The sequence below is a fragment of the Rutidosis leptorrhynchoides genome, chromosome 10 (assembly GCF_046630445.1).
Source record: "Rutidosis leptorrhynchoides isolate AG116_Rl617_1_P2 chromosome 10, CSIRO_AGI_Rlap_v1, whole genome shotgun sequence".
In the NCBI taxonomy this organism is placed as follows: Eukaryota; Viridiplantae; Streptophyta; class Magnoliopsida; order Asterales; family Asteraceae; genus Rutidosis; species Rutidosis leptorrhynchoides.
This window is the reverse complement of record NC_092342.1, coordinates 71,462,513-71,488,202: the sequence shown is the minus strand read 5'-3', so window position 1 is coordinate 71,488,202 and position 25,690 is coordinate 71,462,513. Positions and strand designations below refer to the sequence as shown.

Sequence of the window (25,690 nt, the reverse complement as noted above, 5' to 3'; positions counted from 1 at the left end):
AGGAACTGAACCAATTGATGAAGCTGAAATGTTAGCTACACTTATGGCTAATGAATATGAACCAATAACAGAAGAACTTCAAATGCTAAAAGAGGAAGACAGATATCGATACAAATCATCGATAGAAGAACCACCGACATTAGAGTTAAAGCCACTTCCAAACAATTTGGAATACGCTTATTTACATGGTGAATCTGAATTACCTGTAATAATATCATCTTCTCTTACAGAAAATGAAAAATCTCAACTCATTTCTGTGCTAAAAGCTCATAAACCAGCTATTGCATGGAAGATTCATGACATTAAAGGAATAAGTCCTTCGTATTGCACACATAAAATCCTTATGGAAGAAGGTCATAAAACATATGTGCAACGCCAACGAAGACTAAATCCTAATATGAAAGATGTTGTTAAGAAAGAAATTATTAAACTGCTAGATGCAGGTTTAATTTATCCAATCTCTGATAGTCCATGGGTAAGCCCAGTTCAATGTGTACCTAAGAAGGGTGGCATGACTGTAATCACAAATGAAAAAAATGAGCTTATTCCTACTAGGACTGTAACGGGATGGCGTGTTTGTATTGATTATAGAAAATTAAATGACGCCACCAGAAAAGATCACTTTTCCTTACCTTTCATTGATCAAATGTTGGAAAGGTTAGCTGGGAACAGTTACTATTGTTTTCTTGACGGTTTCTCCGAATATTTTCAAATTCCAATAGCACCCGAGGACCAAGAGAAAACCACGTTCACATGCCCTTATGGTACTTTTGCTTACAAACGCATGCCATTTGGACTATGCAACGCCCCTGCAACCTTTTAAAGGTGCATGATGGTGATTTTTCATGACATGATAGAAGAATGCATGGAAGTTTTCATGGATGACTTTTCAGTCTTCGGTGATACTTTTGAAACATGTCTAGTTAATCTTGAACGAATGCTTATTAGATGCGAACAATTAAATCTAGTACTTAATTGGGAGAAATGCCATTTCATGGTTAAAGAAGGCATCGTTCTTGGTTATAAAATTTTAAAGGAAGGAATTGAAGTGGATAGAGCTAAAGTAGAGGTAATTGCTAAACTTCCACATCCCACCAATGTTAAAAGAGTTAGGAGTTTTCTAGGGCATGCCGATTTTTACCGACGTTTCATAAAAGATTTTTCTAAAATTGCCACTCCTATGAATAAACTCCTAGAAAAGGATGCTCCATTCATCTTTTCAGATGAATGCATCAAATCTTTTAATATTCTTAAAGAAAAACTCACTAATGCGCTGATCATGATAACTCCAAATTGGAATCTACCATTTGAACTCATGTGCGATGCAAGTGATTTTGCAATGGGAGCCGTTTTAGGACAAAGGATTGAAAAACGATTTCAACCTATCTATTACGCTAGTAAGACGTTACAAGGAGCACAAACGAATTACACAACTACTGAAAAAGAACTCCTTGCTATTGCCTTTGCTTTTGACAAATTTTGTTCATATCTCGTTCTCACAAAAACGGTGGTTTATACCAATCATTCTGCTCTTAGATACCTATTTTCGAAACAAGATGCCAAACCACGATTAATCTGTTGGATCTTACTCTTACAAGAGTTCGATATTGAAATCCGAGACAAAAAGGGAGCAAAAAATCTCGCCGCTGATCATCTTTCTCGTCTTGAAAATCCCGAATTAGAAGTTCTAAATGAATCGGCTATACAAGATAACTTTCCTGATGAATATCTTTTGAAAATCGATTATAATGAAATTCTATGTTTTGTAGACTATGCAAACTACTTAGTATGTGGATTTCTTGAAAAAGGGTTGTCGTACCAAAAACGAAAGAAATTCTTTAGTGATATAAAACACTATTTTTGGGAAGATCCACATTTGTTTAAAAGTTGTCCCGATGGAATAATACGCCGATGTGTATTCGGAGATGAAGCTAGTCAAATCTTAAACCATTGTCACACAGGACCAACAGGAGGGCATTATGGGTCCAACTTACAGCAAGAAAAGTCTACGATGCTGGATTTTATTGGCCTACAATTTTCAAAGACGCACACCTTCTTTGTAAATCCTGTGATGCTTGTCAAAGGGCCGGAAAAATAAGTCAACGCGATGAAATGCCACAAAATGTCATTCAAGTATGTGAAGTATTTGACGTTTGAGGTATTGATTTTATGGGTCCATTTCCAAAATCTCATAATAATCTCTACATTCTTGTTACCATTGATTATGTATCTAAATGGGCGGAAGCACAAGCTCTCCCAACTAACGATGCACGAGTTGTAGTCAACTTCTTAAAACGTCTTTTTGCTAGGTTCGGAACACCGAAAGCTTTAATAAGTGATTGGGGTACTCATTTTTGTAACAATCAACTTCAGAAAGTTCTCAAAAGATATGGAGTAACTCATAAAATCTCAACCGCTTATCATCCACAAACAAGTGGACAAGTTGAAAATACCAATCGAGCTATAAAACATATTCTAGAGAAAACTGTAGGATCAAATCTGAAGGAATGGTCCATGAAATTGGAGGATGCACTCTGGGCTTTTAGAATAGCCTACAAAACTCCAATTGGCACCACACCTTTTAGACTTGTTTACGAAAAAGCATGTCACCTTCCAGTAGAAATTGAGCACAAAGCATTTTGGGCTTTGAAGACATGTAATCTTGATTTGCATGAAGCCGGACTTCTACGGTTAAGTCAAATAAATGAATTAGAAGAATTGAGACATGAAGCATACAAAAATTCATTAATCTATAAGGAAAGAACGAAGAAATGGCATGATAAAAGAATCAGAAGTTCAAAAGAATTTAAATAAGGAGACAGAGTTCTTCTTTTCAATTCACGATTCAAGCTATTTCCTGGAAAATTAAAATCAAGATGGTCTGGACCATTCATAGTTAAAAGAGTTTTCCCGTACGGAACAGTAGAATTAATAAATTCAAATGGGGTTGAATTTAAAGTTAATGGTCACAGAGTTAAACATTACATAGATAACCAATGGAAGTTGAAGATAAAGTTAATCACAATTTCGACACCACAGCTAACTAAGTGTGGGAAGATTCAAATCTTTTAAGGATAATATGTATTTCTGTTAGAGTTAGATTTTCTGTTTTCGTGTAGTTCTCGAAAATGGAATCCGAATGGTCTTTCTCTAGCAGACCCTAAAGAACTAGTCTTCTCCCTCCATTCTGAATTTTTATTTTTTTAGGTTTTACGAGATGAAGAATTCATTTGATCTGAACCATGGCCTACTACTACATGCTTTGATTACTAAACGTAATAATAACATCTTCCCGAGTGAAGTGGTATCCTTCATAAGAGGCAAAATGTACGAAGTAAGGAGAGAACTCAGGAACAATCATAATAAGATACATTTTGGTAAAGGAAAATCAAAATCCGCAACAAAAAGAAGAGCACGACACCTTGAAAGATGTCATAAATGCGGAAAATGGTCACACGAAGGTAAATGTTCGAACAATCAAACATATTCAAATACCGAATGTGTTACTCTATGCAGAGAAGGACCATTCATATGTTTAGAAGAAAAGTTATTGAAGAATTGAGGTTACGCTTATGTAGCTATGGAAAACCAAATCACACGACTCTCCTATGAGTCGGCTAAAGCAGGTCATTGAGAATTCTTTCTCACAGGTAAGTATGTACAGTTTTATTTTATTTTTTATTCTTTTAACCTTTTGATAATAAACACTGAATCATTCGCTATAAAGTATTTAATTGATATTCAATAAAATTAGGTATGCGAAACCGAAATTATTGATATCATACAAAAATTTATTACATCACTGCGAAATTTACCGTTTATTCATAAGGTATAAATATCTTTAATCAATCAATCCAAAATATTACAAAAATTCGTCAGGAGTAAAACTAGGTAAAATAGCCGAAATTACTTTACCCAAAAGAGAGGCGTATATTTGTGATAATATTTGATTGATTAAAGTGGGATAAAAGACCAAAAATATTTTTATTTTTACCTTGTTTTTAAAATTAATATATAAATATTAAATTATTATTGTAAATTTTTAAAACTATTATATAAATATAATATTTTAAATGAAAGTTTGTAAAATTAATGTATATAAATATTAATAATATTTATATGAAATTTTATGCATTTTAAATTTAAGTTTGGTGTGAATTTAAAAACAAAAATGTACTTTATTTCATCAAGTTAAAATTTTGATATCTAAAATTCGTCGTAAGTTGAAGACTAGGTTATGGAACCGAAATTGCTTTACCCGAGGGCGGGACGAGAAATTTTATTATCATTATTTTTAATTTTATTGATCTAAACTACGCCAAAAACATAAAAAAATCCAAAAATCTTAGCTTTTAAAACAACGCTTAAAAATGATAAATTTATAAAATTTTGTCGAGAGACGAACTAGGACAACGATCCGAAACGCCCTCATTCTAAAAGAAATTTTTTTTTAAATTAATTATTTGTTTTATAAGTAAATGGTTTTATAAAAAAAAAAATATTATACCCCATGCGAGCATAGCCATGCGATCGCATGGCAATGAAAAGCTGGGCAGAAACATAAGGCCAGTCGACTGCTCTGTATCCACACAAAAAACACACACATAAACACGAACACACACACAAACACTCTCAAAATTTCCCAATTTTTCACCAAATTCAACCAAATTTCTTGCTATAATCCGCTCTAATCATGCGTTTTTTTAGAAGTTTTTCAAAGAAGGTAACGATTTCACCCCTAAAACTCTTTAAATTCGATTTTTAGTGTTCTTGAGCTAAAGTTTACCTAATTTAATTTTAATAATTTATAGTGTAATTAGAGTTAAATTGTTAGTATATTATGCTTTTATAACCTAGATTGATGCTATTTGTCATGATATGAAGCCTTAAATTTCAAAAATTTTAGAAATCTAGGGTTTGTGTTCTTGAGCAATTTGGGACTTTTTGATATAAACAGGTTATGGCCAATTTTTGTCATGAATTATTGCTAAATTAAGTAGTGTAATATGTTTAGGTTGCTAAATGATCCAAACTTTGATCCTAAACATGATTTTTGAGAATTAAAGTAGACTTTTTAAGTCTAAAATTCATGAACTTGATTAATTTGATATAAATGCCATTTGAAACTTGTTTAATTGCTAGTAATGATTATTTTAACATGTTATTTGAGATAAAAGCTTATGAACTTTGTAAACATTTTCATATATGATTATTTGAAAATGTGTAGAATTGATAAAAATATAAAAATGAGTATAAGTTTAATATAGATTAAACATGTTATTGTAATTATTTTAATTTGTTATTTTGCTTACACTAATGCATATTTGGATGCACAAATTTTGTGTTTAATGTGTTTTGCAGAGAAATACAGATATGGACGGTGCATCATCGTCTAGGCAACCTGATCCAGAACCAAAACCAGAGATGCAATATCACGAACTGGAACAACAACCTGAACAACATTATGATCAACACGTGCCATACTATGAACTCGAACCACAATTTTTTATTGCCTACATAGTATTTCCCGTTCACCATATAATATAACACCCAACAATTCATGAAGAACTGTTGCATCCCAATTTAAGATTTGATAGAAGTTGGAGAGATTACCCGACCTTCCAAAGTAACAAATTTAAGCTTTGGACCAAAAATGTAGAAGTGCCAAGGGTAATAGATTGGGAGCCTTTGGAAAGGGTCCACCTAGCTAACCCAGTTAGGCAGCATCTAATCCAAAGGTATGGCAGCTCTTCTTTTTCCGATTGGGAACGTTTATTTACTACTCGTAGGCCTGTATATAAGGAGTGGTGTGTTGAACTAATGAGTACTATAGCTTTTAATAAGGATATAGGTAGGTTAGACGATAAGAGTTTTCTTAGATTTTTACTTGGCCGTAGGATGTACAGGATGTCCATGCTGGACATGGCCAGGGCTTTACAGATTTACACTCCCACTGAATTACTATCATCTGATTGTACAAATTTGATTTATCATGGTGAGAGGGTAGATAGAAATTTTGACGCTAACACCATCTGAAGGCGTATGTCAAATTTTAATGTGTTTACGCGGGGAGGAAGACACTCCTATTTAGATATTAATAAAGCCGAGCTTCGTATAATACATAGATTGTTAGCAAACTCGATTACACAAAGAGGTAACAACAAGGAGAAAATGACCTTACACGATTTATTTTACCTTAAGTGCATTCGAGACACTAGAGGCTTTGTTAATATCCCCTACTGTGTTGGTTTTTATCTGTCCAAAATGGTGGAAGGTATACAGGACGGGGGAATAATAGGAGGAGGTATTTTTGTTACTCTCATTGGAGAGTATTTAGGTGTAGATAGGGAATAAGGGGGTCCAATGATGGTGGTTAGGGAACAAGACAAGACTTTAGGTTTGCAAGTCTATCAAGGTGCAAAGGTATTGACTAGGAGACACAATCAGGCAATACTGTGAAGACCCGTCCTAATCCAACCGGACAAAGTCCATATCGATTACAAACGATTCACAATAGTTGGTTACATCGCGAGGTACTTGACCTCTATATGATACATTTTACAAACATTGCATTCGTTTTTAAAAGACAAACTTGCTTTATATCGAAAATTGATGACATGCAAATCATTTCATAATATATTCAACTATAATTGACTAAATAATAATCTTGATGAACCCGAAGACTCGAATGCAACGTCTTTTGAAATATGTCATGAATGACTCCAGGTAATATCTTTTAAATGAGCAATTGCACAGCGGAAGACTTCTTTCTTACCTGAGAATAAACATGCTTTCAAGTGTCAACCAAAAGGTTGGTGAGTTCAATAGTTTAACATAAATAATTATTTCATAATTTTAATAGACCACAAGATTTCATATTTCCATTTCTCATAAACATACGTCCCATGCATAGAGATAAAAACATCATTCATATGGATTAAACACCTAGTAACCGACATTCACAATATACATTTAAGAATATCCCCATCATTCCGGGATCCTCCATCGAACATGATATAAATTTCGAAGTACTAAAGCATCCGGTACTTTGGATGGGGCTTGTTGGGCCCGATAGATCTATCTTTAGGATTCGCGTCAATTAGGGTGTCTGTTCCCTAATTCTTAGATTACCAGACTAAAAAGGGGCATATTTGATTTCGATCATTCAACCATATAATGTAATTTCGATTACTTGTGTCTATTTCGTAAAACAGTTATAAAAACAGCGCATGTATTCTCAGTCCCAAAAATGTAATGAGTAAAAGGGAGCAAATGAAACTCACCTATTGTATTTTGTAGTAAAAATATATATAACGATACTGAACAATGCAGGGTTGACCTCGGATTCATGAACCTATATCATTTGTATATTTATTAATATTCATAGTTGTAATTGATCACATATATATATAAATGTATTAGTTATATCATTTTTAGGTTAATAATATATATATGTTTTATATGTTCATTTTGTATATAAAGTGTTAAATTTTGTTATGTTATGTGTGTAAAATATATATATATATATATATATATATATATATATATATATATATATATATATATATATATATATATATATATATATATATATGTATGTACTTCATTTGTTTATCGAAACAGTAGTTCTAATTATAATAATTTAATATTAGTAAAAATAATGATAATAACATTAATAATACACTTATGTTAATAAAAATTCCAATTTTTGGTAATAACAATGATATTAATAATAATACTTGTAAAAATTAATTTTACTGTATATGATGGTTATGATAATGATTTTAGTAACTACCTAATAATATTGATAACAATAAAAATAATAGTTTTAGTGATATCTAAATAATAATTTTAGCAAAAATGTTAATAATGATAGTAGTAATTTTAATAATAACAATACTAATAATTGGGATCATATTAACAATATTGTTAGTATTTATAATTATACCTAGTTAATAATAATAATAATAATAATTCTTATATTTATATAATGATACTAATACTAATATTTAATGTCAAGTGTTAATTCTAATACTAACAATAATGATACTTAATAATAATAATGATAATACTTATAATACTTATGCTTATGATAATAATAATAATAATAATGTTTATAGCATTAATAATAATAATAACACTAATAATAATAATAATAATAATAATAATAATAATAATAATAATAATAATAATAATAATAATAATAATAATAATAATAATAGTAATAATAATAATAATAACAATACTCTTAACTATAATCATAATGGTAATAATGATAACTAATGTTTAAATGTCAAAATTTATAATAATAATAATAAATACATTAATTATGTTAATAATAATAACAATGATTATTTTCTTATGTTTATGTTTGTAATACCAATTATGATATTAATAATAATTATAACAGTAGTAATAATAATAATAATAATAATAATAATAATAATAATAATAATAATAATAATAATAATAATAATAATAATAATAATAATAATAATAATAATAATGATGATGATGTTTAAAACATGAATACTACCTTAAAAAGCTTTCTTAAAAAAATAGCTGACTTGAACGAGGCTCGAACCCGAGACCTATCGGTTAACCGAAACATACTCGAACCATCCCTTTGCTACTACTTATCTGTTTTATTTATTTCAATATATATATTTAACCCATCTGTCTAAACTGTTTTTCTCTTCTTCTTCTTCTATAATCTTTCGATCGATCAGAGTAACCTCAATACAGAGAATTAAGAATTGAATTTGATCACATGTATTTCCAATAGCAGCGATGAAGTTTATATGCTCAAATTCATTAACAGATACATCAGAATTTTTATAATAGCTGAAGAACAGCTTCGATACGAGGATGAACTGAAAAAATTTCAAAATGGAAATCAATCAACCTCAGGTCATGAATCCTACATGAAACATGTTCTATATTATCTAACAAACACTCGTTGATCAGTGTTTGATCCTGAAATTTACAGAATCTCTTCAATTGATTCGTTGACCAACGAAGAACGATTTTTACTTTTCGAATTCAGATTCAATTCTTTGAATCAGGAGTTGTAAACATGCAGATAGCTCCACGACATCATTTGAAATATGTTTGTATTATTGTAGAATTATAAATAGTTCCGGAGATCAAAATAATTTGAAGTTTTGAACCATGAAGAACATGATTTGAATTTCCTTGGAACTGATGATGTGAATCGAATCTGAAAAGGTTTAAGTGTTCTGTTTAGGATAATCATCATGAATTCGATGTCAATTTGGGTTTAAATTCATGAATCGATGATTTCAGTAATTGAGAAGGATGATGCTAGTGGTTGTAATTTTATTATTTTGATTTTTGACTATATGATAGTGATCGATGGGGTTAATAACTAATTGAGGTTCTGTGTTTTGAATGATTTTACAGGAATAAATTTGGAATGATCTCCTATATAATTGATTCATGAGTTGGTGGTGAGGAAAAGGAGCAGACAAGGATTCACGAGCATCCTAAAAAAATAGAATACAGATATAGACATTCAACTAATTGCATCTTTATTTGATTTTTATATTTATATAATAATTATTATTAATAATTAATAATTAATGATATATAATAATAATACTGATAATATTAATAATACTAATATTAATAATAATAGATAATGATACTTATGATAATAATTATAGAAATGATAATGATAATAATAATACTAACCGTAGTAATAACTAAAGTTATAATTTTTACTACTAATTATAATGATAATGACATTAATGTTGATAATAATAATGGAGTAATAATAACATTAGTATAACAATTATAATTTTAGACTTGTACTTAATTTGATGTAATATTTAATAAGTATGTAATATATATTCCATAATATCTTTTATCAAATATTGAATATTAATAAATTATTTACATATTACTATACATATACCATTACTTATATATAGGTCTTCTAATATATATATTCATAGTAATTTAATTATTCTGTTCATTAGTTTACATTTTATCTCAATTGATTAAATTGTATTTTATTATTTCAAACTATTATATATATATTTTTTTATATTTATATATATACTTATATATATATACATTTATTTATGTATCTATCTTTTAATTCCGTCGATAACTATATTGAACAAATATCGAAACAAACACGTTTATGTAAGGTACTATGCATCTAATACTTTGTTAAGGTTTTCACTTAATAAGTATATATATTATATACACACATCTATATATACGTTAAAGGTTCGTGAATCGTCGGGGTTAGTCAAAGGGCAACTGAATTCATATTAATAGTTCAAAGATCGAATGGATGCATGAACACAGTTCAAAGTTTATGAGACTTTAACATTACAACTTTTGCCTATCATGTCGGAAACTTATTAAGATTAAGTTTAAATTTGGTCGGAAATTCCCGGGTCATCACAAATACCATATCAGGAACGCCATCCACAGGTAGAGAGGGGTTCGGATGAGGAGATGGAGGAAGCGGATGACATTAGGGATGTCATTAGGGATAGTGCTACTGACGTTTTCCAGCGTATAGATGAAGTAGAAATGACTAATGAGGATAGGCATCGTCGGTATGAGCAGTGGCAAGCCGCAAATGAGTATGAACTTCCAGGCGACGCCAACACGATAGCAGGCAAGTTCATCAGCACCAAATCATGAGCCAGCTATCATATCAGGTACCAAATAACTATATCCCGACTCGACCTGCTTACTATCCACCACATCAGCCCGACATGCGACGACCCTATGACCTGTACGACCCCAATAAAGCCTACCAGAACACCTATCACCAACCATGGAACCCGAACGATGATATGAACTGGAATCCCTATCCAAATCAATAGTGTTCCATTGGTGATTTCTTATCTTTTATTATTTTTATGTAGTTATGCTAAACATTTAACATTTTAATACTTTAATGTAGTGTTTAATATTTTTATTATTTTGTACTAATATTTCATTTTTGTAATTTGAAAGTGGGATATTAAGTCCCATTTCAAATTACCTTGCATGTTTATATTTGTATTGTATGTATTTTATCTCATGTACACAACAGGGTAAAACAGCGCATTTTCAAAGACTGGCATTAAGTTCAGCAAAAGCTATTAAATTTGACGATAAAACGAAAAACAAGTGTGATGTAACAACAGACAGAATGAACAAATGAAGTGCACCATTTATCATTCAAAACAAACGCCAATATGTTTGAAAAATTTGGTAAAATTTAATCATTTTTCTACGCTAATCACCCTCAATAATTTAAATTGCTATTGATTTCTTTCAAATGAGGGCATTGCAAGATATTAAATGTGGGAAGGGGTTAAATTCTTTCGGGTTTTAAAATTTTAATTTAAACACTTGGTTACCATTAAAAATACTAGTAACGCAGTAATTGTATTAAAATCTAGTGCTCTCTGATAATAAAGAACAGCCCTAGTCTTATATATTGACTACCCAATTCTAGTAAAAAATTTTAAAAATTTTTCAAATAAATGATTTCAAAATCATGTTTATACATATTTATGAATGATAAAACTAGGTGTTAACACCGAAATTATTGTTACCTCGGAAAGGACATAAATTGAGAAACAACCCAAAATGCTTGAATTCATTTAAAATGGAATATAGGAGAATAAAAAGGTAAAGAAAGGAAAATAAAAGCCAAGTGGGGGAAAAATTTACCAAGTTATTTAGAACATATATCACATATTTTTGTACAAATAATTGAAGATACTTTTTTGGACGATATTAATCAGTTTTACCCAGTTTATTGTAATATAAATGGAATTTAAAAGGAAGTAAAGTCTTCCGAGAAAAAAACACGCGCTTCTTGATTTAGGTCAGGAAGTTGTCGTCTAGACCAGTTGTAGAGTCTACGAAAAACCTTGAAAAGTTTTCTCGAAAATCAGCTGGAAATCCACGGACCTCAGCATCTAACAGGGTCGCCAAGTGGTCAGACTTATCCTAACCATGAGAGGATCTGTCTCTTATAATGGGGGGCACCGTGTAAATTAGCTTATAAGACTAATGAATCAGATCCCCAGAAAGGATAATCTCCTTAAAGATCAAAAATCAGCTTTTAAGCCTGATATTACTCAATCCTTGGGATTGACCTTAAAGATTGAAAATTATAAACTCATGAAATTCGATGATATCTAAACTCGAGCTTGAACGAGAAAATATTTTGATCAAATTACAAAACGATTTGTTTTCTGAAAACCCTATTTTCAATGCGTTCATTACCATTGAACGTAAAATCCTAAGAATTCATCGGAATTCATTAGGTCACCTGAACCAAATCGAGTGTCAACCATAAGAACGGTGGTTGCATAGCATGGTCAAAGACAGGACCTTGTGCCAGATTGAAAAACTATAGGGTGATCTTTACTATTGCTCCTACAAAGGATAGTAATTGAATCTAATACGATATAGACCATAATCAAAAGCATATCATTAGACATTGCCTTAACAGTTGCTTGTTCAACGCTTTCCTTTACAACTGGACGGTATTTACCAAAAGGTAATATACGGAGCAAGTAAACTGGACGTGTTGCTTTCCTAATACAAGGTTAGCAAGTGGGTGACACAAAACCATAAGTTTTGAGCTAAAATTTTCAAATCTGAAACCCACAAAACCCACAAAAACAATTTACAAACACCGATAAAGGGTTATTCCGGAAAACTTATCTAGGGTAAAAGCTAGATTGAATTTTCAAAAGATCAAAAGTTTTCATAGAGATCCAATTTCCTTAAAGGATCTAAATTTTCATAGTCATGTGGGACTGTAAACCACAACGTTACTATCATTGTTCATACCGCCGTATAGAAATCACTGATGTACAAAGTGTGAATAATATGTAACATCCCGCCTTTTTCCATTTACTTTTTCGTTATACTAATTTAAACTCCGTTATATATTTATAACATCTCCCGTTAATACGCGTTTTAAATTATCTCGTTTAGGTAATTCACGCACCCGATTCAAATTAGAGGGACTAAACTTGCCAAGAGGCCAAAGATTTGACTATGTCAACTAGTCAAACCTTCAACCTCCTCCTCTCATTTCAACATCTCCATCTTTCTTCTACTCCCTTTTTCTCTCAAGAACACCAACAAGAATTCATCATCTAAATTCGGATTAGGGAGCTAGCAACAAAACAAATTACAAATTCGTGATCCTTGCACCTTCCTCTTCGATTCCATACCGATTTCATCAAGTTTGGGTAACTTTCTAAAATCACTAGATTTTGTGTTCTTGATGTTTTTAACTTATAAAAGTGTTAATTAGTGTCTATGGCTCAAGTCTAACGTGAATATATGAATTGTATGCTCGATCTTGTTGTTTTGAAGTGACTAGCATGAACTATGATTTTGGTGTGTTGTTCTTGAGTTTTGGATGATCATATGTTGTTAGATGTTAAAAGTTCATGTTCTAATTGTGTTCCTAGTATCACTAGCTTCAATTTGATGTGTAGGTTGCTTTAGAAAAGTTCATGAACTTGATTTATGATTTTGGTGAATTTGGGTTAGGGTTTGATGAACTTGAAATGGACTTTTGATGCATTGAATGCCATGGATTATTATTGGTAAGTGTTTAGTGGGATTGTATGCTTGATTACCTTCGAAACGGCATATCATTCATGTAAATTGGTTGCCCGAATCATTGAATTGCATTTATGAACTTGTATGCGGTTAATGTTAAGCATTAGATGCGTTTTTGGTTATTGTAATAGGTAGATTGATTGATGAAAGGTGTTTAGTTGTTTTCCTCGTCAAATTACCTTCCCAACGGTATAAGATACTTGTCTTGATTGTTTGCGGATCATAAATGGTGATTGGTTGAAGTTAGGTTCGTGCATAAAACATAAAAACTGCCAGAATTCTCTGCACAGGTAATGGCGCGGCGCGCCATATAGCCGCGCGGCGCGCCAAAGTGGTCTGTCCAATTTTGTCGATTTTTGAATAATGTTTGCTATGCTACGCACCCCCGATTAACATGAAACTTGGCCAACATGCTCATATATGATTTCTAAGCTCAGGAAAATAGTTCGGGACCCGACCCGACCCCGTTGACTTTTTCGTTGACTTTGACCAAGTTTGACTTTTAGTCAAACATAACAAAACACTTATGCAATCATTCTAATCTTATTTTATACTTGATTCTTGCGTGAAACTTGACAACGTGATTCACATGCTATATATTCAAGTCGTAACGAGCCATAGGACTAATTAAACACTTTAACCTAGCGTGTTTACCAATATTGATATAAACCTACTTGTTTAGGTCAAGACTAGCATTCGTTCTTGCACACGTTTACTTGTTGAAGTACTTTTACATACGTGCACTCAAGGTGAGATCATAGTCCCACTTTTACTCTTTTGCACTTACATTTGGGATGAGAAAAACATAAACGTTTCTGTTTACTAAGTGAACACAAGTACAGGAAAACAAACATTCTACATACGAGTTTGAACAAAAATCCTCAATTCGATTATCATTAGTTACACTTGCCGGGTGTAAGCGAGAACTTATGTTATATGGCCATATGGGTTTGACAAACCCTCATTCAAACGGTTCGCTACCGTTTACGAATGAAATGTATTTTCGAGAAACAGTGTATGTTCGAACACTATTGTGATGGGGTTCTATGGAAGGAATGTTAAGCATTGATAATTGGGTGCTCGTGAAACAAACTTTTGGAATGTATTACTATTATCTCATTGTTGCAAATCTTGTGGTTCACTTGTACTTACTTACTCAAACCTATGATTTCACCAACGTTTTCGTTGACAGATTTCTATGTTTTTCTCAGGTCCTTGAACGATACATGATACATGCTTCCGCTCTTTTTTTGATACTTTTATTGGATGTCGAGTATATATGCATACATGGAGCGTCTTTTGGCTACTTTTAAATTGTGTCGCATAAGTTTCATTTGTACTTCAAACTTTGTATCGTAACTTGTGGTGGAACTATTCTTGTAAACTTTGAACAATCTTTACATTTGAAATGAATGCGACATATCTTTTGGTCAAACGTTGTTTTAAAGACTTATGACCACGTAACGGGACCTAAGTAGACAGCGCCGTCAATGACGATTTTGTCGGGTCGCTACAGATGGTATCAGAGCGTTGGTTGTAGGGATTTAGAGTTCATTGGTGTCAACCTCGAGTCATAGGGTACATTGGTGAGTCTAGACTACAACCGGCATATAGACTTGAAGTAGGAATTACTTGACTACTTATGCATTTATACTCGAACGCTTCTACTCATATCTACTCTTAGTTCATCTTAATCTCACGTTGTTTAATTTGATTGACATGCCACCTTGACTATATGAAATGATGTCAAATGCACATATGAATTAGGGTAATATAATTTCCGGGATTATATTACGGTGACTCATATGAACGTTCCGACATTGTGGCATAAAGAATTTAAGGCGAGTCAAGGAAAAATTTTCTCTCTATCTTTATTCCATATCACGGTTAGTATTATTTAGAATACTAACCAACGGTATCCTTTTGTTTTGAAGGAACAATGGCTCCACGTCATGTACGCCGCAATGAAACTCCCGAACAAGCTCTCGAACGGATGATAGCCACCGCCGTAGATGCGGCCATGGCCGGTCACTCATCCAACAACAATAATAATAACAACCACAACAACAACAACAACAACAACAACAACAACAATGGAGCCGGAAACTCAAACGAGGGATGCTCCTATAAAGCTTTCATGGGGTGCAAACCTCACACTTTTGATGGAACCAGGGGACCGGGCGTGCTCACCCGATGGTTTGAGCAAACGGAAGCCGTCTTTAGCATAAGCGGTTGTCGGGACCAAGACAAGGTCAAATACTCCACTCACACCTTCGCCGGTGTCACTCTTACATGGTGGAATACTTATGTACAATCGGTGGGTACCGATGAAGCTCACGCCCTCTCTTGAGCCGACTTGAGGGAAAAGATGATTGTCGAATATTTCCCTCGTGAAGAAACCCGAAGGCTCGAACAAGAGCTAAGAACTTTAAAGGCGATCGGAAATGATCTCAAGGCTTATAATCAATGATTTTCCGAACTAGCCTTGATGTGCCCAAATCTTGTGAACCCCGAAGCTTTAAGGGTTGAACTTTACATGGATGGTCTTCCAAAGAGCATCAAACACGGAGTAATGTCATCCAAACCCCCTAATCATCAAGAAGCTTTGAACATGGCCCGCAAATTGATAGAGACGGTGGACGAAATCGTAGTACCGGCACCTAAAGCCGAGGACAAGTCGAGTAACAACAAAAGAAAATGGGAAGCTCCCCAATCAAGCAACAACAACTTTGCCAAGAAATCTTTCACCTCCGACGGCAAGAAGGGTTATGCCGGAAATCTACCTCTTTGCAAAAAATGCAACAAACATCACTTTGGCGAATGTAGTAAGCTAATTTGCCATCGGTGCCAAGGAATTGGTCATAAGGCTAACGATTGTAAAAGTGCCACTCCCGTCGCTCGAAAGTGGCCCAATGCACCAAAGACGGGCACTTGTTACGAATGTGGCCAAACGGGTCATTATAGAAATGCATGCCCAAAGAAGAAAGATAACCCCAACACGCGCGGCCGAGCTTTCAACATCAACACCGAGGAAGCCCGGGATGACACTGAACTAGTCACGAGTACGTTTCTTCTCAACAACACTTATGCTACTTGTTTATTCGATTCGGGTGCCGATAAGAGTTTTGTATCCAAGACCTTGACTCATTCTTTTAATACTCCACCACGTCCACTAGATACCACTTATACCATTGAAGTGGCCAACGGAAAACTATTAAGTGCCGACACATATTACCGGGGGTGTACGTTAAACATTTTGGGTAAGGAATTTGAAATTGACTTGATACCCATGGAACTAGGAAGCTTTGATGTAATAATCGGTATGAATTGGTTAGTCAAAATGAAATCTCACATCCTTTGTGATCTTAACGCAATCCGAATTCCTATCGAGAATGGTGAACCTTTGATTGTTTATGGCGATAAGAGTTGCACCAGACTCAACCTCGTTTCGTGCCTTAAGGTTAGAAACTACTCTGTAAGGGTTGTTTTGCGATCCTTGCCCACGTTAAGAAAGTCGAGTCCGATGAGAAGCATATCGATGATGTGCCAATTGTTAGTGACTTTTCCGATGAATTTCCCGACGAATTACCGGGTCTTCCGCCTCATCGACCGGTAGAATTCCAAATCGATCTTATTCCGGGAGCCGCACCAGTAGCACGTGCACCGTATAGACTTGCTCCATCCGAAATGCAAGAATTGCAAAGTCAAATTCAAGAACTACTTGACCGTGGTTTTATCCAACCTAGCCATTCACCATGGGGCGCTCCGATTTTGTTTGTTAAAAAGAAAGACGGATCCCTACGAATGTACATTGATTATCGTGAACTAAATAAATTGACGGTTAAGAACCGATATCCTCTTCCTCGCATCGATGACCTCTTTGATCAACTACAAGGGTCTTGTGTATATTCGAAAATCGATCTCCGCTCGGGTTATCATCAATTAAGGGTTAAGGGGGAAGATGTCTCCAAAACCGCTTTCCGGACTCGTTATGGTAGTTATGAATTCCTTGTCTTGCCATTTGGTCTCACTAACGCACCGGCGGTGTTCATGGATCTTATGAACCGCGTGTGCAAACCGTATCTCGATAAATTCATTATTGTGTTCATCGATGACATATTGATCTATTCTAAAAATGAAGAAGAGCACGAACAACATCTCTGACTTGTGCTTGAACTCTTGAGACAAGAACGAATTTATGCCAAATTCTCCAAGTGTGAATTTTGGTTAAAGGAAGTTCAATTTCTTGGTCATGTTGTAAGTGATCAAGGTATTAAAGTCGATCCCACAAAAATCGAAGCCATTAGTAAATGGGAGACTCCTACTACTCCTACTCACATTCGTCAATTCTTGGGTCTCGCCGGGTACTATCGTAGATTCATCGAAAACTTCTCTTTGATTGCACGTCCTCTAACCGCATTGACTCACAAGGGAAAGAAATTCATTTGGGCGACCGAACATGAATCCGCATTCCAAATCTTGAAAACGAAGCTAACCACCGCTCCTATCTTGTCACTTCCCGAAGGCAATGATGACTTTGTTGTATATTGTGATGCCTCGAAACATGGTTTTGGGTGTGTATTGATGCAACGAACGAAAGTCATTGCTTATGCTTCTCGACAACTCAAAATTCATGAACGAAACTATACGACACATGATCTCGAACTCGGAGCCGTTGTCTTTGCACTTAAAATGTGGAGACACTATCTTTATGGAACCAAGAGTACTATCTTCACCGATCACAAAAGCCTTCAACACATCTTTGATCAAAAGCAACTAAACATGAGACAACGACGGTGGATTGAAACTTTGAACGATTACGATTGCGAGCTTCGTTACCATCCCGGGAAGGCAAACGTAGTAGCCGATGCCTTAAGTCGAAAAGAAAGAGCGGTGCCTCTTCGTGTCCGAGCTTTAAACATCACCATTCACACCAACCTTAATAGCCAAATTCGGGTAGCCCAAGATGAGGCTCTCAAGGATGAAAACCTTTCACACGAGCTCTTGAACATTCCCGTCTCTCGATTCGAAATTAGGGAGACCGGACTCTGATATTACGCCGGAAGGATTTGGGTGCCTAGTTATGGGGACCTACGAAGCCTTATTTTAGATGAAGCCCATAAGTCACGATACTCGATTCACCCCGGTGCCAATAAGATGTACCACGACCTTAAACAACTATATTGGTGGCCGAACATCAAAAGGGACGTAGCTACTTATGTTTCCAAGTGTTTGACATGTTCCAAAGTCAAAGCCGAACACCAAAGACCGTCCGGACTACTTCAACAACCCGAGATCCCGCAATGGAAGTGGGAAAGGATAACGATGGATTTTATCACCAAGCTACCAAAAACGACGGGCGGTTATGATACCATTTGGGTTATTGTTGACCGTCTCACCAAATCCGCACACTTCCTTGCCATGAAAGAAACGGACAAAATGGAGAAACTTGCACAACTTTAGTTTAAGGAGATCGTAGCCCGACACGGTGTACCTTTATCGATTATCTCCGACCGAGATGGCCGTTTCTTTTCTAGATTTTGGCGTACATTGCAAGAAGCGTTGGGAATGCGTTTAGACATGAGCACCGCATATCATCCACAAACCGACGGACAATGCGAACGCACAATTCAAACTTTGGAAGACATGCTACGAGCTTGTGTTGTAGACTTTGGAAAAGCTTGGGATAAGCACTTGCCTCTCGCTGAATTCTCCTACAACAATAGCTATCACGCAAGTATTAACGCCGCACCGTTCGAAGCTTTATATGGCCGAAAATGTCGTTCACCTCTTTGTTGGGCCGAAGTAGGCGACACATAAATTACCGGACCTGAACTCATTCATGAAACAACCGAGAAGATCGTTCAAATTCGAGATAGACTTAGGACGGCCCGAAGTCGTCAAAAGAGCTATACAGACAAACGACGCAACGACCTTGAATTTCAAGTCAGTGATCGCGTAATGTTAAAAGTCGCACCTTGGAAAGGTGTAATCCGTTTTAGGAAATGCGGGAAGCTAAATCCACGGTATATTGGTCCTTTCGAAATCTTGGAGCGTATTGGAACCGTTGCTTATCGTTTAGATCTTCCGCCTCAATTGAACTCCGTTCATCCTACTTTCCATGTATCCAACTTGAAAAAGTGTCTTGCCGAACCCGATATCGTCATTCCTCTCGAGGAGCTTACCATTGATGACAAACTTCATTTCGTGGAGGAACCGGTTGAAATTGTGGACACCTCCGTCAAAACGTTAAAACAAAGTCGAATTCCAATTGTCAAGGTCCATTGGAACGCCAAAAGGGGACCCGAGTTTACTTGGGAAAGACAAGATCAAATGCAAAGGAAGTATCCTCATCTATTCGTGATTTCGGAAACACAAAATCTCGAGGAAGAAACAACGACTACTACGCCTACTTAAATTTCGGGACGAAATTTCTTTTAAGGAGTAGGTAATGTAACATCCCGCCTTTTTCCATTTACTTTTTGGTTATACTAATTTAAACTCCGTTATATATTTATAACATCTCCCGTTAATACGCGTTTTAAATTATCTCGTTTAGGTAATTCACGCACCCGATTCAAATTAGAGGGACTAAACTTGCCAAGAGGCCAAAGATTTGACTAGGTCAACTAGTCAAACCTTCAACCTCCTCCTCTCATTTCAACATCTCCATCTTTCTTCTACTCCCTTTTTCTCTCAAGAACACCAACAAGAATTCATCATCTAAATTCGGATTAGGGAGCTAGCAACAAAACAAATTACAAATTCGTGATCCTTGCACCTTCCTCTTCGATTCCATACCGATTTCATCAAGTTTGGGTAACTTTCTAAAATCACTAGATTTTGTGTTCTTGATGTTTTTAACTTATAAAAGTGTTAATTAGTGTCTATGGCTCAAGTCTAACATGAATATATGAATTGTATGCTCGATCTTGTTGTTTTGAAGTGAGTAGCATGAACTATGATTTTGGTGTGTTGTTCTTGAGTTTTGGATGATCATATGTTGTTAGATGTTAAAAGTTCATGTTCTAATTGTGTTCCTAGTATCACTAGCTTCAATTTGATGTGTAGGTTGCTTTAGAAAAGTTCATGAACTTGATTTATGATTTTGGTGAATTTGGGTTAGGGTTTGATGAACTTGAAATGGACTTTTGATGCATTGAATGCCATGGATTATTATTGGTAAGTGTTTAGTGGGATTGTATGCTTGATTACCTTCGAAACAGCATATCATTCATGTAAATTGGTTGCCCGAATCATTGAATTGCATTTATGAACTTGTATGCGGTTAATGTTAAGCATTAGATGCGGTTTTGGTTGTTGTAATAGGTAGATTGATTGATGAAAGGTGTTTAGTTGTTTTCCTCGTCAAATTACCTTCCCAACGGTATAAGATACTTGTCTTGATTGTTTGCGGATCATAAATGGTGATTGGTTGAAGTTAGGTTCGTGCATAAAACATAAAAACTGCCAGAATTCTCTGTACAGGTAATGGCACGGCGCGCCATATAGCCGCGCGGCGCGCCAAAGTGGTCTGTCTAATTTTGTCGATTTTTGAATAATGTTTGCTATGCTACGCACCCCCAATCAACATGAAACTTGGCCAGCATGCTCATATATGATTTCTAAGCTCAGGAAAATAGTTCGGGACCCGACCCGACCCCGTTGACTTTGACCAAGTTTGACTTTTAGTCAAACATAACAAAACACTTATGCAATCATTCTAATCTTATTTTATACTTGATTCTTGCGTGAAACTTGACAACGTGATTCACATGCTATATATTCGAGTCGTAACGAGCCATAGGACTAATTAAACACTTTAACCTAGCGTGTTTACCAATATTGATATAAACCTACTTGTTTAGGTCAATACTAGCATTCGTTCTTGCACACGTTTACTTGTTGAAGTACTTTTACATACGTGCACTCAAGGTGAGATCATAGTCCCACTTTTACTCTTTTGCACTTACATTTGGGATGAGAAAAACATAAACGTTTCTTTTTACTAAGTGAACACAAGTACAGGAAAACAAACATTCTACATACGAGTTTGAACAAAAATCCTCAATTCGATTATCATTAGTTACACTTGCCGGGTGTAAGCGAGAACTTATGTTATATGGCCATATGGGTTTGACAAACCCTCATTCAAACGGTTCGCTACCATTTACGAATGAAATGTATTTTCGAGAAACAGTGTATGTTCTAACACTATTGTGATGGGGTTCTATGGAAGGAATGTTAAGCATTGATAATTGGGTGCTCGTGAAACAAACTTTTGGAATGTATTACTATTATCTCATTGTTGCAAATCTTGTGGTTCACTTGTACTTACTTACTCAAACCTATGATTTCACCAACGTTTTCGTTGACAGATTTCTATGTTTTTCTCAGGTCCTTGAACGATACATGATACATGCTTCCGCTCTTTATTTTGATACTTGCATTGGATGTCGAGTATATATGCATACATGGAGCGTCTTTTGGCTACTTTTAAATTGTGTCGCATAAGTTTCATTTGTACTTAAAACTTTGTATCGTAACTTGTGGTGGAACTATTCTTGTAAACTTTGAACAATCTTTACATTTGAAATGAATGCGACATATCTTTTGGTCAAACGTTGTTTTAAAGACTTATGACCACGTAACGGGACCTAAGTAGATGGCGCCGTCAATGACGATTTTGTCGGGTCGCTACATAATAAAGAAGTGATTCAAGTATGTTTTTATCCAAAGTTTTATATTGCTTGAGGACAAGCAACGCTCAAGTGTGGGAATATTTTATAATGCTAAAAACGAACATATATTTCATAGCATTATCTCTCAAGAAAGACAAGCTTTTAGTTGCAATTGTTCTATTTACAAGTGATATTCGTTTAAATAATAAAAGGTGAAGACAAAAGATAGATTCGACGAATTGAAGACGCAAATGACCAAAACGTTAAAAAGTACAAAGTACAATCCAAGAGGTTCAAATTATTGATGAGAAACGTCTAAAAATTACAAGAATACAAGCCGTGAAACGCAAAGTACAAGATATTAAATTGTACAAAAGGACGTTCAAAAATCTGGAACCGGGACATGAACCGAGCATCAACGCGCGAGTCAACGGAGCTAAAATTACAAGTCAACAAAGCACAAGAATATAATATAATATATATATAATTATATAAAATTATATATATTATATTATATAATATTTAAATATCGAACAACCCACGTTTTGGATTCATATGTGACAAGGAATAGGAGGTCATGTGATCGCATGGCCTGCATGAGTAAAACTCATGCGATTGCATGAGCCCAATAGTGTGGCCAGGTTCTATAAATAGCGACGAGTTTCAGCGAATTATGTACAACCTTTTCTTTTCCTTTCTCTAATTATCAATCTATATATATATATATATATATATATATATATTTATATTTATAATTTTAATTTTAATTTAAGATTAATAATAATAAGGTTATGTTAGCGAATATTTTAAGTTTGTAAGTCGAAACTCTATCCATGTAACGCTACGCTATTAATACTCATTGTAAGTTATGTTCAACCTTTTTAAATTAATGTCTCGTAGCTAAATTATTATTATGCTTATTTAAGCCGAAGTAATCGTGATGTTGGGCTAAATATTAAATACGGGGTTATTGGGCTTTGTACCATAATTGGGGTTTGGACAAAAGACCGACACTTGTGAAAATTAGACTATGGGCTATTAATGGGCTTTATATTTGTTTAACTGAATGATAGTTCGTTAATTTAATATAGAGATTTACAATTTGACGTATCTATAAATAACCATATACACTCGATCAGACACGATGGGCGGGATATTTATAAGTACTAATAATCGTTCATTTAACCGGACACGAGAATGGATTAATAGTCAATGGACTCATTAAAACAGGGTGGATTACGTACAAGGACACTTGGCGTAATTGTTAACAAAGTATTAAAACCTTGGGTTACACGCAGTTGATATCCTGGTGTAATTATTAAACAAAGTATTATGACCTTGTTACAGTTTAAGTCCCCAATTAGTTGGAATATTTGACTTCGGGTATAAGGATAATTTGACGAGGACACTCGCACTTTATAATTATGACTGATGGACTGTTATGGACAAAAACCAGATGGACATATCGAATAATCCAGGACAAAGGACAATTAACCCATGGTAATAAATTAAAATCAACACGTCAAACATCATGATTACGGAAGTTTAAATAAGCATAATTCCTTTATTTTATATCTCATCGCACTTTTATTTATTGTCATTTTATTTATTGCACTTTTAATTATCGTACTTTTAATTATCACACTTTTATTTATCGTCATTTACGCTTTAAATTAAGTTGTATTTATATTTAATATTTTACATTAGGTTTTAATTGTGACTTAAGACATAAAATCGAGAAACCGGTAATTAAACGGTAAAAACCCCCTTTTATAATAATAATAATAATAATAATAATAATACTACTTACATATATATATATATATATATATATATATATATATATATATATATATATATATATATATATATATATATATATATATATATATATATATATATATATATATATATTTATACAAATATAGTTTAAAATAAATATAGCGTTAAATTTAGTTGTATCCCTGTAGAACGAACCGGACTTACTAAAAACTACACTACTCTACGATTAGGTACACTGCCTATAAGTGTTGTAGCAAGGTTTAGGTATATCCCATTCTATAAATAAAAAAATAACTTGTGTAAAATTGTAGCATATTTAATAGTATTTTGCAATAAAAATATAACTATTTCGTATACACCTCGCATAACATCAAGTTCCAGGTAAGAAACTCAATTAAAGGACAAGTCTTGGCTGACTTTAGAGCTGAAACAACCGAAGAAGAAGAGATTCCTTCAACACAAATCATCGTCCCGCCAATCGAGCACGGAGAATGGAAGTTATTCACGGACAGGGCCTCAAGCTTTGATGGCTCCAGAGCAGGGCTCATGCTAGATAGCCCCGAGGGAAAGGAATTCACTTATGCATTACGCTTTGAGTTCAGCACGACGAATAACGAGGCAGAATACGAAGCCTTACTTGCTGAACTAAGGCTGGCAATGGATCTTAACATACAATATCTCAAGGTATTCGTTGATTCTCAACTTGTTGCGAACCAAGTAGCAGGGACCTTCGAAGCAAGAAGCCCCACCATCCAGCAATACTTGACAAAATTGAAGGAACTCAAAGTGCAGTTTAAAGGCTTCGAGATAGAACACGTGAAAAGAAGCCAAAACAAGAAAGCCGATGCCTTGAGCAAACTTGCCTCCATCACCTTTACCCACTTAGCGAAAGAAGTCTTGGTTGAAACCCTAGAACACGGATCTATAGAAGCCGAGGAGATCTGTGACCTCTATCCGGATGAAGAAGACACGTGGATGAAACCAATTAAAGACTATCTGGCATACGAACTACTGCCGGAAGACAAAGGAGATGCAAGAAAGATCAGAATCAAGGCACCTTCGTATAAGCTTCAAGATGGCAAATTGTACCGAAAGTCTTTTCTTACCCCATGGCTAAGATGTGTGGGACCCTCACAGGCGACCATCATCATCCAAGAAATGCACGAAGGAGTATGTGGTTTTCATGCAGGACCAAGGTCCATTGTGGCTAAAATTATGAGGCTCGGATATTACTGGCTAACCATGCACCAAGATACGGTCACCACATTACAAACCTGCGAATCATGTCAGATCCATGCAAAAGTTCAAAAGCAGCCAAAGCAAGAACTTATATTTGTACTCTCAGCATGGCCATTCGCCAAATGAGGGATTGATATAGTGGGACCATTAATGGAAGCTCCAGGAGAAATATTGTTCTTAGTAGTGGCAGTTGAAAGGACCCGTTCATATATATTATAAACGATTCACAATAGTTGATTACATCGCGAGGTATTTGACCTCTATATGATACATTTTACAAACATTGCATTCGTTTTTAAAAGACAAACTTTCTTTACAACGAAAGTTGACGGCATGCACACCATTTGATAATACATCCAACT

At 34.5% G+C, this 25,690-nt stretch overlaps 1 protein-coding gene across 1 annotated transcript in view; it reads left to right on the top strand.

Annotated features, from left to right (window-relative positions):
* Positions 1-25,454, top strand: part of LOC139870366 (uncharacterized) — a 31,636-nt gene extending 6,182 nt beyond the window's left edge. Inside the window, exon 2 of the mRNA XM_071858176.1 lies at positions 24,512-25,454. Coding sequence (XP_071714277.1) covers positions 24,512-25,454 — 943 coding nt within the window. The remainder of the gene's footprint in view (positions 1-24,511) is intronic.
* The last annotated feature ends 236 nt before the right edge of the window (positions 25,455-25,690 follow it).